We start from the raw sequence: 15,214 nt of genomic DNA on the forward strand, positions 1-15,214 counted from the left end.
TGCATAGTGCGGGCGATAAACGGATTTTATCTGCTGCAAGACAAGCAATTGGTATAGGTACTACAACATTGCTGAAACAAAATTTTACTGGCACAAATATTGCTATTTGGTTATCTAGCTATTGCAAATATGTAACATTTAATTTTTAGTCCATCTGTCCATCTTATCGCTCCAGCGTAAACAGGGTCCCAGCACACTCCGGTATAGAATGTGTAAAATGTCAGACCCAAATCGGTTTACAAATTCTTTGTCAACGAAATTTGATTATTTACAATCAAATTAGATCATTTATAAATTTATTAACAGATAAAGTTGTCTCGCAATGCGAAGAATAAGACGTTATTACACGCACGACGATATATCGTCGTTGGCACTTCTGGCAAGTGCAGCAATCGTCGTCCGGCACTAAAAGGGTTAACCAATGATGGTATAATTATAATCATCACTGAAAAATATATGATTTTTAACAAGTTACATTGTTTTTATATAGACCATATCATTTCTCCAGATAGACCAATCTGCGTTAAGTGGAGCACTAGCAAGCACACGTCACTATTAGTGTGTCTTTGACTTTCTGATGAAGCCAACTGCAATGCTTGCGAAATGTTCGGATAATTATTCGAAAAAGGATACGGCTTACACCCGAAAGTCTCAATAAATTGATTTTTATCATCCAACTACATTTTGTTAAAGATTTTTTGGGGAACTTAAGGGTGACCAACTAATCGTATGAAATATTTTGAGCAATGATTTTACAATTTAATTTAACTGAAACATAAAAATTATAAGTTTATGAAAGACGGATAAAGATGCTACGTGACTTGTGATAATGCTGTTTGTAATCATTAATAATATCAAACAAAGCCGAACACTTCTCAGAATATTATTTCTCACAAGTAGTCGAACTTTCTTTATATTAACACTAAACTTATCGTACACTAAAGATGTCTGACATGTGTTATTTTATATTAAAAAACTGAATTGATTTAATCATCTTACCATTTTTATCATGTGTGTTAGAATTAAGAAATGTATCCAATCATTTCCTGCAAAAGTGGCATTATAATACGAGAAATATTTAAACAACAATTGCGGAGGAATTCGTCATTTTGACAGCTATGATAGATTTAATATTAAAATAATATTTGTAAGTATATATTTTGTAGTATCGGAAGAGGTTATCGTATAACAATTATTATTTTGATTTCAATGTTTTTAGTTAGAGAATAAATTTAGTTATTCGTTGTCCACAATCATCATCGAAGAGAAAAAGAAAATATGCCTTCATTGCGTGCTTGTATTTACTATTGAATGTTTAATACTGATGAGAATACAATATAATTTTAGGTCGACTTAAAATGACAGACGTAACCGGTTATTATTAGAAATCTCCATCAAAATTCCGACTTGTCAAAAGACAGCTAGAGATAGAGCACTTCGATTTGGATAATAAATATGTTTCTGTTACTTATCATTCCTATTAAAACTTTCAATTGTCACTTTTGGTTCCCCCATTTGAGAAAACGGTAGTTAAATCATTTCTAGAGTTAACGTCGTTAATTTAAATACCTTTCGACCAGGTCTTCCAATGTATCCTTGATCACCTTGCTCGCCTTTTTCCCCTTCAAGGCCATCTAGACCAGGGTTTCCGAAGTCGCCTTTTTCTGCTATAGCGTAAGATGGTAAACCTGGTTCGCCTATGTAACCCTTCGGTCCTGGCACACCTGTTAAACCAGGCATACCTCGAGGGCCTTCATCACCAGGTAATCCTAAACAAGAATTGTGTTAACCATGATGTATTCATGCATAAAATATGTAATACCATTACAAGCCTACCTGGTATACCCATTACACCAGGGTCACCGTCCAGACCTCTTTTACCCTTAGGACCATCTAAGCCAACTGGACCATCTGGACCACGTTCACCTTTTACACCAAATTTGCCATGGATACCAGCTGCTCCTTTTATTCCCGGCAATCCCCAATCTCCCGGTAGTCCTCTCAAACCATCCGGCCCCATGTCACCAATTTCTCCCTGGCGTAAAGTGTTTTATAACTTCATCGACGTAACAATGACATAGTCATTAGTATTATAAATAAAGATTTTCAATCTAAACATGTCTATATAACCACATCATATAACCAGTTATGGAAATATGAACTACAATTATCAGCAAGTTCTGATTCCTTTCTTACGTTATCGTAATCAATAGATTATTTTTGTATAGTTTAATACGCTGAACGTAAGAATTTAGAAACCATCGTGCTATCACCTTTATCGTGATTTAATTATGGAAGAAATAGTCTTCAAGTGTCCGAAATCTTATAAGTGAATATATTGTTATATGATTAAGGAAAACATTGACGCTCCTCTTTACCCACCTGTTCCATTTTTCTCTACTCTTCCTAATTCCTACTTACAGTGACGTATGCTTACCTTTATTCCAGGACTTCCATGGCTTCCATCATAGCCTGCGTCACCTTTCAGCCCGGGGATGCCGTCGTAACCGTCGATAGCTGAACCAGGTTCACCAGGTAATCCAGGCCGACCATCCATGCCAGGGAATCCTGGTACGCCAATCTCTCCCATAAAACCAGCTTCACCAACTTCACCTTGTGGTCCACTAAACGAATTTTCGCCCGGTAAACCATCTGGCCCATCTAAACCTCTGTCTCCAGTGATGCCTTGAATTCCAGGAAGACCCATAATGCCCGGATGACCAGGTAATCCAACGTCACCTAGCTCCCCTTTAGCACCCGGTAGACCCGGGAAGCCTTCTGCTCCAGGCCAGCCTGGTGGGCCGGGCTCGCCGAGTTCTCCAACGTCACCGTCTTCTCCCGGAGGACCAGGCATACCTGGTGCACCGTCGCGTCCTAAATAACCCACTGGACCGTCATCACCGTCGTCTCCTCTGCGTCCAATAAAACCGAGTTCTCCTTTCAAGCCCTTCATGCCGTCAAATCCGGGTGGTCCATCGGGACCTAAACATAACAAAATAATTTATATAATTATAAAATTATTAGTCAATATTTGTTTATACGCGTGGGATGCTATCGTATTGAAATGCTTTAACACTATACCGTCCGGCGTCACCACAGTGGTGTAACGCGCAAATATATATATATGAGACAAACAAATTTTACATTTATTTGCATATGTATATTTTCAAAATTTTATGAAAATAGATGGACAGGATTGAAAACACATGAAAACTAACGATGAGATTAGTAAAACTTGTCAATTTATAATTTCCCGTAAATCCTATGACACCTTCGCTGAATATTGAAGTCGTTAATACATCCGTAAATATTACCGACGGAACTGTACGTACCCTCAGTCGCTTAATATGTTAAGACGAATTGCAGGTGTTAGGTGCTGGATGAACGAAACGGACAAATTCAAAAAATTCGTAACGTTCGACCAATAAAAGGACGCGCCTGAGGAGTGCGAGGAAGAATGTAACAAACATCGACACTATTACGGACGCGCTTACAATTGCCATTACGATTACGGTTACGATTACGAACATGACTCAGGATTACGGGCATTATTCTATACGTTATGCATTTTATGTGCGTCACTATGTAGCAATAAATAGAATAATTTCCAAATCATACAATCTCTACGTACGTATGTATGTATATCTCGATAGTAATGTAATGGTTTCATTTGCATGAAAGGTTTGATGCAAATTGTTTTGCGCGGGAATTTTGCTTGTCCATTTCAAACTAAATTGAGATCCTACCTGTCCTTTCTTAAAATGTTTTATTCTGAGGCAACATAATATAGTCATATAACGCAGCGTGTTGTATAAACATCTGACACAGACTTACATTAGCATAGAAGATGATTTCTTCTAATTCTACATTGTCACTGACCACAGTTGTATAATAAATCAACGTAACATTGACTAACAGTGTAAACATTTGCAGATATTATAATGCGGATGAATAAAATGAATACAACATTAATAAATTGAATACTATTCTCATTATTAACATATTTTTTAAATAAATAATTTTTTTACGAAAGTAAATGAATACTTATATTAAAGAATATTATTACCTGGTGAAATAACAAATATAAATACATTTCCAATTAAAAAGAACGTATAAAAAAAATTATTAATGTCAGGTTATGTGCCTTTTTTGAAAACGTTCAGTTCTAGGTGTGCCAGTTTTCACTACAAGCAATAATACTCGTGTAAATTCGAGCGGTAATATGTGGTGAATCATCCTCTATTAAATAAAACTCACGTACCTCGAATACCAGCTTCTCCAATTCTCCCTGGCATTCCAGGTTGACCCATTATGCCTGGGAATCCACGGGGACCTTGTACACTATCACCCCGTTGTCCTCTGGCTCCCTATTTATTATTTTCATCAGTTAAATTCGAACATTATATGCTTCACAGTTTCGTGACTCTTTTAGCAACTAAATATGTAATATTACCTGAAGACCAGATAGACCAGCTAAACCGGGAGCTCCTTTGCTACCTCTCACACCTTTCGATCCGCCGATTCCAGCCCTTCCACGGAAACCCATTGGTCCAGCGTCACCAATTTCTCCCTTTTCACCCCAGAAACCTCGTTCACCGATGTCACCATATGTTTGATTCGTACCTGGGTCACCGCGATCACCTTTGTTACCTACGCGACCCTAAAACGAAAATTCAAGTTTTTTTACGTAAATATCATATAAGATACAGTAATAATATGTAGCTCTAATGCTACTTTAACAATCTAAACGAACTTCATCATTTTCAAGAATATACAATATATAAAGTGTTCCAGTCATTTGAAGTTTACTTTTTTCTTGGTGCAAATGCAATTCGTGGCCTTGTTTGCGAGCTATTAACGAAAAACAGTGATCAATGAGAGGCCAGATCAGCTGGTGCGAAGCGGCTCATTATTGGTCACTGTTTATTTAAATAAATTATTCGGCATAAATAATTCATTTTTCTTTCGTCACTTCTTGTCTTTCTCCAATGATTTTACAAGATGAATATTATTCAATATTTCTTTACTTAAATAAGAATTGCTTTGCATACAGAATTTGATTATGTGGGAGATAGTTTTGGAAAACTTGTTTGACACGTATCTTTGATTGGCAATCGTAAAGGATATAAACAATTTCCAAAGTTAAGAGTGCAAAATATATCCTAGGAATGGTATCGAATAGAATGATATACTCTTTTTAAACACATGAGTTTTAATTACAAATACAGCTACACGAAATTATTTATTCAGTATTAAACCTATCGACGTCTAAAAGCCAATAACAAAAATTACTTCATAAGAATTACATGATAGAATTTATTTTAATTTTTCGCAATTCTTATAACAGTGTTTGTCAATAATAACAATAATTATTATGAAGAATGTTAGTTCATACAATGCGTAATGCTATTGCAAGGATAATATCGTTTGTTTTTCATTTGATCCTCTTTCCAAAACAAAAGGAAGAGAGATGCTAGACTACACGCCGTCAACGGAGAAGTCTTTAAATAATAACATGTATGTACTACTTTATTGAAAGTCGATAAAATGTAACTAAAAGAAAACATTTTGTATCTTGAGACGTTAAACAATTCATATATGTGCACAGTGGCGATAAGTTTCAGTAAGATCTTATGTCGTCAAAAAATTGCCAAACATCACTTCTCGTTTAAACGCTTTACATGAATTTCCTCCTTTAAATAACTTGTTAATTGAAAAAGCAAGTAATTTTGATTCCTTCAGGTAAACTTTGTATACGTCAATCGTCCGTAGTTCTAATGTTAAAAGAGAAACAAACATTCACTGCTAATCACTTTACAATTTAATTTAGAAATAAATTATAATTAAGAATTAGAAAAAGAAGAAGAGACATTTTTATTGATACATGATTGATGGTAAATTTTGAATGTTATATACTTACCGGAAAACCAACGGGTCCTTCATTTCCTGGTATACCTGGTGCACCACGTAATCCTTGTCCTCCTGGCATTCCTGGATACCCTTTTAATCCAGCTGGACCTTGTCGCGATATACCGGGAGATCCAGGTATTCCTGGTTCTCCAGGATATCCTTCGTCACCTGTACGACCACGATCTCCTTTTGCACCATCCTCTCCTACAAAAAATTTCCTTCGGTGTTAAGCTTTTTACAGAATTCTGACGCACCTTTAAATCTTATTAAAGTAATTCCTTTCGTACTTTCATAATTAACCGCTCGATAAGAAAACTGTGTGAATTGAAATTTCTTCAATGGTGAACTTATGTTACTATTTACCTCTTTTTTCAAACACGTAACTTATTGAACCGAAATGAGAGATTATTAAAGACAAAGTAAATAGCATAATCGCAAATATACTTATTTACTAAAGAGTTCTCCGTATTTGACAGGTGGAACAACTTTTTACTTTGTCAAAAATCTCGCTGTGCGTTTATTTTCCAAGATATTTACGAAATATCTTCACTTAATACCTAGATCTTAATAACATAGAGTCAACCCATATTTATAACTATTTGGTGAAGTTAGCTGCATTACTTAGGTCTCGGTTAAGCTTTTATTACTTGTTTTAAAAAGTTGGGCCGTTATACAGATTGCTTATCGTTCTCCGTGGAGTGTTTATATAAACATTAAATAAATACATGGCCCCACAGTGCTGACAAATACATGTGCATGTTACTATGAAAGGCAGTTCCACTGTTTTTCTATGAATATTTCGGAGACTAAAGCAGGATAATATTTTTTATAAAGGCAAAACTAGTTTAGAATATTGAGCTTGACAACATATTGTATTTCAATTACATGAAAATCAGAGATACGTACTTTTCATTAAGTAGGTCATATCAATACATATGTATAATATAGATTATGTCGAATGTATCATTTTTCAAATTTTTCTTCCGACCAATCTTTTGACATATTCATACTGCGGATTTTTATATAAACTATAATGAAAATTGTCTGCATTAATTACAAAAGCTTAAAGTCAAATAGAAATGTATTTTTTCTTCTAATAGTTTCAATATACTGAAAGCAATGCTTGAATTATGTTAAATAAATTCTTTTGATATCTTGATTGTTTTGTATTTCACTTACGGGCCATTCTATGCTAAATAGCTCAGACAAAAGTATAATTATCATAAAGATGTGACATTGGCCGAGAGAGAAATGCTAGAATTCTTCTAGTAGTGTAAAGAAATAATATTGCACTACTTAAATAAATAATAAATAATATTACACTATTCAGCTGTCTTACAAATCTGACAGTTTTGTTTTATAACTTTATTCAATTAATATAAGATGATAACGATACGGTTAGTCGACTTCCGTAATTGGAGCGCGCGGTCCAATTATCTGAATCGGGGTGCCGCTCAACCCTAATTCCAGTTTTACGATTATCTTTTGCGAAAGTTTAAAAACATGACCGCGGACAAAATTTGCAAAACAAACATATTTTAATTTTTTGCATAAAGTAAAATGTTTCTATCTTCTGAATCAAAATTTCTTTAGATACGCAATGTTTCAAGGTCGCCATTAAAAAATCGCAACTTTGTATCATTAATAATGTCGAAGGTATACATTCAAACGTAATGGCAGCTTCCGTAAAAATCTGCGATCGGAGAAAACTTTGAGGGCTTGTAAATGTTCTAGTTTAAAAGTTCAAAGATCAGGTTTTGGCGAGGCTGCTTAAACTATTCAATTTTCTAACTTGGAACGTGTGGAAACGATTTTTATAATTCCTCACCTGGAGCACCAACTTCTCCTTTGAACCCTTTGTCTCCGTCCAGTTTTATATTGTGCGCTGAAGATGTTCCAGGTTCACCTTTCCTTCCTCTATCACCTTCCATACCCTTAGGACCTCGTTGTCCCGGAAAACCTGAAGCTCCTTTCAGGTGTTGAAGCGGTACCTGCGCGTCGTCGCCTTTCTCACCGGGAATACCATCCATACCTGGAGAACCGTCTCGGCCAGGAAATCCTGGAGATCCGTAATCACCCTAAAAGTAAAATATCATAGCTTATTATTGTACGGGTTCTTTCAAGTATTAAAGTCAGATTGACCGAGAATGTGAGTCGTAAAATACAGAATGAATGAGACAGATGTTTACGGAGTGTTTGAGTGGCTTCAAGTGACCTGGGATCATTGCTTAGGTTCCTCAAAGTCGTGCGTGGCCGACAGATAAAGCGTGAACGGGTGAAAGGGAAATAAGGAAAGAAAGAGAGAGAACGAGCAAGAATGAGACAGAGTGTGAAGGACTGTATGCAAGAGAGAGAGAAAGAGAGAGAACGGTAAGATGGTGAGAGGAAAGACTGTAAGGGTGGAAGGGCCGACGGAAAGGATCGAGGCATTCGTGAGAGAACCGTCGACCTACAAACTTGCGAATTGTCGTAGTCGTTGTTGTCAATATAGTTGTTCTGTTGTCGTCGTTAACTACAATCGCCGTTGTTGTTATTGCGTTGTCATTGTTACTTAAATCGTAGGAGGTAACTGTACGATATAACTAGTAAACTGTTACTTGTATTGTTATTCAATGTTCTTTGTTACCGTTTGTTATACTACCACAGAGTATCGTGAGATTTCCAAATAATAATCCCTATATTATTTTAGTATTTGTTGAAATCGTAACTCGAAATCGAAATTCTACGACGTTTATGAAGTAATCAATCGACAAGGGTCTAAAAGTAGGTAAATTAAAAAGTATTTCATAGTTTCATTGAATACTATCAAATGTCAGATTACAAGCACCAATACTTGCCTTAAACGTATAGATTGTCGTTAAAACAATTGTTTATTAAATAAATGACAGTTGTAAATAAAAAGAGAATGGTATCTGCAAGACAAATGTCATAAGCAGGTAAAAGGTGATTTGACATCAATTTTGTCGCAGTTTCGTTAATAAGTTATTCACCAAAAATGTGGTATAATCAGAGAGGACGGCTGGCGTCCCACTCTAGCAAGTATTGCTGTAAAAAACTTGTTAGTGCGTTGCCATTCTTCATCGAACTTTGATTCGTCCAAGGTTTTCGTGTATGACTTGTTAACGAAAAGATGAAGATTATATTCGCTAAGGAAAAAGTTACTTTAAATCGTCTATGAGATCATCCTATTTGAATATTCTGAGTTCTGGGACACCCTGTAGCATCATCAAAGACAATTTTACCAAAATCAATGACCCAATTAGTGCAACTTCTTCTTGTCCGAGTATGTTTGTATAAAGCTGATTTTGTAACTAAATTAACAACCTTTTGCAGAATTTGATTAAGGAACTTTTTAAAGGCCGGTTGGTAATACGTCTTCGAAATTCTATTCTTTATGAAAATATGTGTGGTGTATTTATTAGAACTATTAGCTTTTTGAAGACGACGTTATCTTTTTGAAAACATAATTACTCAAGTGTTACGGATTTAAAGAAATTTCTTAACCTTCTCTCCCTTAGGTCCTGGTGGCCCTGAATCCCCAGTGAGACCATATTCGCCTTTTTGCCCTCTTGGGCCTTCTATACCAGGATAACCCTTATCACCAACATCGCCAATTAGTCCTTTTAATTGTCCCCGAGGCAGAATGATTTTTCCTCTTTCTCCTTTGGGTCCTTGAGATCCAGCGATTCCAGGTCTTCCACTGTCACCTTCCAACCCTTCTGGTCCAACAATACCGGGTTTCCCGTGAGCTCCTTTCTGTCCGCGCGGTCCTGTCAATCCAGGAAAACCGGGCGCTCCAGGATATCCGTTCAGTCCAGCGTCACCAGATTCACCCTTATCACCAGGCAATCCTAAAATAAACAATGGTTCTGCCATTATCCAAATGTATTCATTCAACTTTGTTTAAAAAATACAAAAGCTAAGTTCGCGATGAAAGAGCTGGCTACTAACATCAGAATTGAATATTATGACCCGTGATTTTCCTTATCGGAAAAGGAAACTATAGCGAAGGTATCCATTGTAGCGCATACATTTGTTTATTATTAATATCCCTATTTTCTTAAATTCATTATTGGAGCTTCCAATTTCCATTAAATGCTTTTTCATGGAAGTTCACCTTGTCATTTTATTATGTTTCCGTTTCTCTTCAGGATCTAATAATTTGGCTATCACCAGATTTTCATTCGTAAGTATTAATCGTACACGTTCGATGACATGGTATTGTTTGTTAATCGGTACTAATGAGAAATGAAAAAATAATACCTTAATATAAATCGTTTAAGTATGACGTAAACAGAAGTGTAACAAAATTGAAAATCTACTATCCAGAAGCTAACCTGTCTATCACATTTAGTTTATATAAGAGTGGGCCTATTAATGATGGGCAACTATTTTTGGGAATAATAATTAACCTGTAGAAGTTAAAAAGTATTTGCTTTGGGTTCGTACATGTAAGAAAGAAAGCTGAAATAGTATAATAATAAAAAAGAAAACTGGAGTAATAATTTATAGTGTCACATTCGCATTCGTGTTGCTGACATTTAACTAAACTTAATTGTAAATTTTAATCTTTCGAAGTTGTTCAACCAATTGATATATGGTAACGTTATAAATTCGCTGTAAAATGTATTTACAGTGATAACTGTCTGATGGATTCTGCATAGAAATGCTATCATCATTAGTCGCGCTAGTAAACTGATATTGTCTCGTCAGCCGCAAATGGAGCGAAACTATAGGGCAATATATATGTGAACCATCAGACATCGATTTTCAAAGCCGTGCTCGGAAAGGGTTATATCGTGGACAAACATTTTGATAAGTTTCAATTATTCTTAACGTTAATAACTAGACTGTGGAATTTTATGTATTTACGACAAAAGTGACTAGATTCAATATAAAACTGTGAAGGTATTCGGAGGATTTTTACATTATCTACAATTTCACGAAATTACTAAAATAGAAAAGACAATTTTTATTTTTCACAAATATCCGCAGTCTATTAATCATCGATTCTTATCATCATTTATTTCTGTTGATTTTATCAATGCGATAATGTAGTTGGAATATTTTAGACATGATTTTTCAATAACCCGAATAAATAATCTATAAAAATATTAAACTGCAATTTCAAAGGCATATTATTAGCCATTAGAAATATTAAAGCCAACACGAGCAATTGCTAGAAATGTCTTCTAACTTATTTAGTACAATATATATCGAAATATGCAACGAATGATTCGTCGTAATAACACAGACAAAGAGATTTATTTATCACATTTTAGACATTAATCGCTTTTGAAATATAATTTTGCAAACGCACTTTGTTTTACTGTTAGTAAATTGGTCGTACCTGGTGCACAAACGCCGCAATCGTCACCCGTTAAGCCTCTATGACCTTTTGGACCTGGTGAACCGGGCCATCCGTCCGAGCCTGGAAGTCCTGGTAATCCTGGTAGTCCACGTTCACCGGGTGGTCCTTGTATTCTAATACCTTTACCAGGAAAACCTTTCGCACCTATTCAAAATAGAAAAAAAGCTATTACTGTTATTGTTAATATTGATTAATAATAATAAGTTTAATTTAAATTACCTGTAAAATTAAGTAAATTTAGTTAAATTTGTAATAATAAAAATAATATTAAAAAATTCAGCTCTTTAAGCAGCGTGAATGTTTGCAACCATCGGTACATTTTATTTGTGATTTCTTTAAAAATGACTGAATTTGTACAATTCATTATAACGTGACTGGTAATTATCTCATTTGTAAAATACTACAATAAGTTAGTATATTCTCCAAGACATAAATGTCTCGGTAAAGTATGCAATACGCGCCTACATTTATTATTCTTGAAGAATCATAAGTTGGAAATGGTACTGAATCATTTTATGTGTGGTAAAAAGCATTTCAAATAATATATGATAAAAATTACGATTTTACTAGAACTTCGCACATTCTGACAAAAAAATGTCCCAGACGAGAGTGTACTAGTTTTTAATCGGTTACGGAATGCATTATGCAGATTTCAGAAAAGACATCTCATTGCAAGAAATTAAAGTCTCATTTATTTTTATAAATGACATACTATATTGTTTACTTTATACTATTATAGCTCATGCTAAGAAAATTACAACGACCTGTTATACCATCGTCTTCCGATTTTTTGATACCAAAAAAGTGAAACCAATGAATTGATATCTTTTTGTTGAACATTGTTTTAATTTACATTATACTAATTCGAAGAAAATCTAGAGCAGCATTATTTGAATAAAAATGGAAAAATAAAAATGACCTTGATTTGATGCAATGAGATATTTTTTTCAGAAACTTTTTATATTGCAAGTTGCAGTTAACCAAAAACTGACTAATTTCTGTTCGGTGTATTTCTTGCTGTACTGATAGAAGTGTTCGAAAAATCGTGGCAAGAATCCTGTACATAATAAGAGTAACTGATATCGCGTACAATTTTCTATCATTATGTAAATGTACAAATAATAATATAAAGAAATGATGAAAAATATAAATCAAACAATAATAATTTTCAACGTTTCATGCACAGATTGTAATAACTATTTCTGTTGGAGATCGAAAACATAAGCGTTTTATGTCCAACTTTATATAAATCTACACCGATAACTCTTTAATATCGGATCTGCCCAATAAGTTTAAACGGCTACTTTCCGATTTTTTCTTTATAATACCCACAAATTTTTTTTAAAATTGCATATATTACGTTCAAAATCGTACGACGTTGAAATAAATTAAACTTGTCATTACCATATAACAATTACATTACTTACATTTACGACTTGCTATTTCCAGTGTTAAACACGTTTTTCTCAGATCTAAATTTTTTAAAAAGACGTCCCTAATACCTTAAAATCTACTCGACTACTCAGTTTAAAATTTAATATGTACCTCTGCAGCATATATCGGTCAAATAGTATAATTTAATAATAGTCAAATTCACTATATTAAGAATCATATGTTTGTTTTCTTAGATAAGAAGTAAATACTAATAAGTAAAAAAATTTTTACAAAAATGTGATATAGCTTTTCTGTAAAAAAATTGTCCAGAAACACTAAAAAGAAATGTTTTACTCTCTAATTAGACTACTAAAATATTGGTAAAGCTGTCCAATTTGAATATACGGAATTAGGATGAATATTAATTTAGAATATTGTATAGGGTGTCGAAAAGATGTGGTACAATAAAAAAATCGTGATTCCTTATATGGAACAAAGTCGAAAATATAGAATGGAAATTTTTTTATTCAGGATATCGTTTTCAAGAAAATCGAGTTGAAAACTTTGTTAGGTACACTGTAAACAATATTTATTTGTTAGACACGATATCAAGGACATTTTTCGCAATTCTAAATTATTAAAATAAATCAGTTACTGAAATTTACAACATACTGTTTACATTTACCAATTACTTACTCTGATCAATTACGTTACAATTATGCCATCTTCTCTGATATGATTTAAAAGGGGAGGAATAACAGGGTTTGCCGAGCCAGGCAAGCAAAGCGCTGTGTCTAAGCATCAAACTCAATTGTTTTGAAAAAAATTACATTCCACATTATCGATTCAGATTTATGTAAAGAATCACTGTCTTGCCTGTTGTGCCAAGTTTTTTCAAATATTCTGTACATGATAAAAGTTAATAAACATGAAGGGGACAATGTCTTATAACATTTTATTTCGAATTTAAAGTTCACAAACGAAAAGGTCGGTAATTTGAAATGAATTGGTTAATACTACACGCCATAATTGTCTTTCACTGTAATTGAAAATTGTTTCTAAGTTATCTTATAGACACGCTTACGTATTTAATGCTTAATTTGATACTCACTTCTTAAATTCAGCAAGAATTTTGTATACGTCGATGTAACAACAAAGTAAGACCAATACATAACATAAATATTACGAGCATATAAATAATTAAAATGATTATTTACCCGCAGGTCCAGGGTCGCCACGATCGCCAGGGGCTCCGGGACGAGCCGGTACTCCTGGTTTTCCATCGAGACCTGGTGGTCCAATAATTGTTATACCGGGAAATCCTTTCGGTCCAAAATCTCCAGGGGGGCCAACTAAACCTGGAGGACCTTGAGAGCCCATCTGTCCAGGAAGACCTAATGATGTGCAAACAGAAATATTCTCGAAATATTTCAATATATTGACGGTGTTTTTTGTAGAAAGATATCGTCGAATACGTACCATCAGATCCTGGCTCTCCTTTCACAGAAGATCCTTTTGGTCCTGGTAATCCAGGAGGACCAGCAGGTCCTGGTGGACCAGGTGGTCCGATGTAACCTACTTTTCCAGGTAAACCCGGCGTCCCCGGCTGTCCCATTGGACCAGGCGGACCTGAACAAATAGACAGAAGTTTTTACAACAATTTATATTATTCCTTAGCAGGGACAATAACCGTTACGATTGCTGTGAAAAACATCGTTGCATAACGATTATTATTTTGATTCAAATGTTTTTAATTGTAGATCACAGCCGTATATGACCAAAATTTTGTTACCGTATTCATTATTTATTTATTACGTATTCATTATTGACGAGGAAAAGAAACTGCGGATTTTTATGGAAAATAAGAATTATCGGCATCGATTGCAGCAAATATAAATCCGATTCTTAAATTTCTTTAATACTCTCATTGTTTAAATATTGTTTAACCACTTTTATCAGAAACACATCAAATACGTAATCTGGTGTCAAGTATAGGGCGAATTTCGTATATTTGTGACGAAAATGGTTAGACCAAAATCAGAATTGTAAAGACATGAGAAGAATTTGAGAATATTTTTATATTATGTACCATTTATCAAGCTGGGTTAAAAGGGGAAAGACGTTTTCATCTAATTTACTATTCTTATAATCAATTTAGAGAATTTTTATTTTGCATATAAATCCGCAGGATAGATTCTGTGGGTTAGTTATAATAATATATAATATTATTATAGGTAATCCTAGATTCTCTGAATCTCCTTACTGTTTTCTATTTTACAGACTTATTATTGTCATAAGTGCTTGAAATCCGTAGTTTGCTTGTCACAGTTACGGAACAGAAAAATTAATTTCGATTAGTTACACGAGTTATAGTAACGGGAAATTATATTTGGATCACTCATAATAGTTATAGGTTACAGAAATTGTATTTCGAACGCATATTATATAGGGTGTATCATAAATACATCATAGTACTTCACGAGGTAACTCTATACGCCAAAACAGTACTTGCGAATTTAGGTTGTACGAGACACAGTGACACGGGGCAAAAGTGAGTGG

At 34.3% G+C, this 15,214-nt stretch overlaps 1 protein-coding gene across 1 annotated transcript in view; it reads right to left on the minus strand.

Moving 5' to 3' along the window:
• Positions 1-1,530: 1,530 nt before the first annotated feature.
• LOC144477165 (uncharacterized) overlaps positions 1,531-15,214 on the minus strand; it is a 155,416-nt gene continuing 141,732 nt past the window's right edge. The window contains exons 9-19 of the mRNA XM_078194653.1: positions 14,135-14,284; positions 13,873-14,049; positions 11,261-11,425; positions 9,415-9,761; positions 7,739-7,988; positions 5,921-6,114; positions 4,454-4,660; positions 4,262-4,367; positions 2,438-2,982; positions 1,837-2,035; positions 1,531-1,769 (exon numbers count right to left, since the gene is read on the minus strand). Coding sequence (XP_078050779.1) covers positions 1,531-1,769; positions 1,837-2,035; positions 2,438-2,982; positions 4,262-4,367; positions 4,454-4,660; positions 5,921-6,114; positions 7,739-7,988; positions 9,415-9,761; positions 11,261-11,425; positions 13,873-14,049; positions 14,135-14,284 — 2,579 coding nt within the window. The remainder of the gene's footprint in view (positions 1,770-1,836; positions 2,036-2,437; positions 2,983-4,261; positions 4,368-4,453; positions 4,661-5,920; positions 6,115-7,738; positions 7,989-9,414; positions 9,762-11,260; positions 11,426-13,872; positions 14,050-14,134; positions 14,285-15,214) is intronic.

This window comes from Augochlora pura, chromosome 11 (genome assembly GCF_028453695.1).
Source record: "Augochlora pura isolate Apur16 chromosome 11, APUR_v2.2.1, whole genome shotgun sequence".
NCBI classification, from domain to species: domain Eukaryota; kingdom Metazoa; phylum Arthropoda; class Insecta; order Hymenoptera; family Halictidae; genus Augochlora; species Augochlora pura.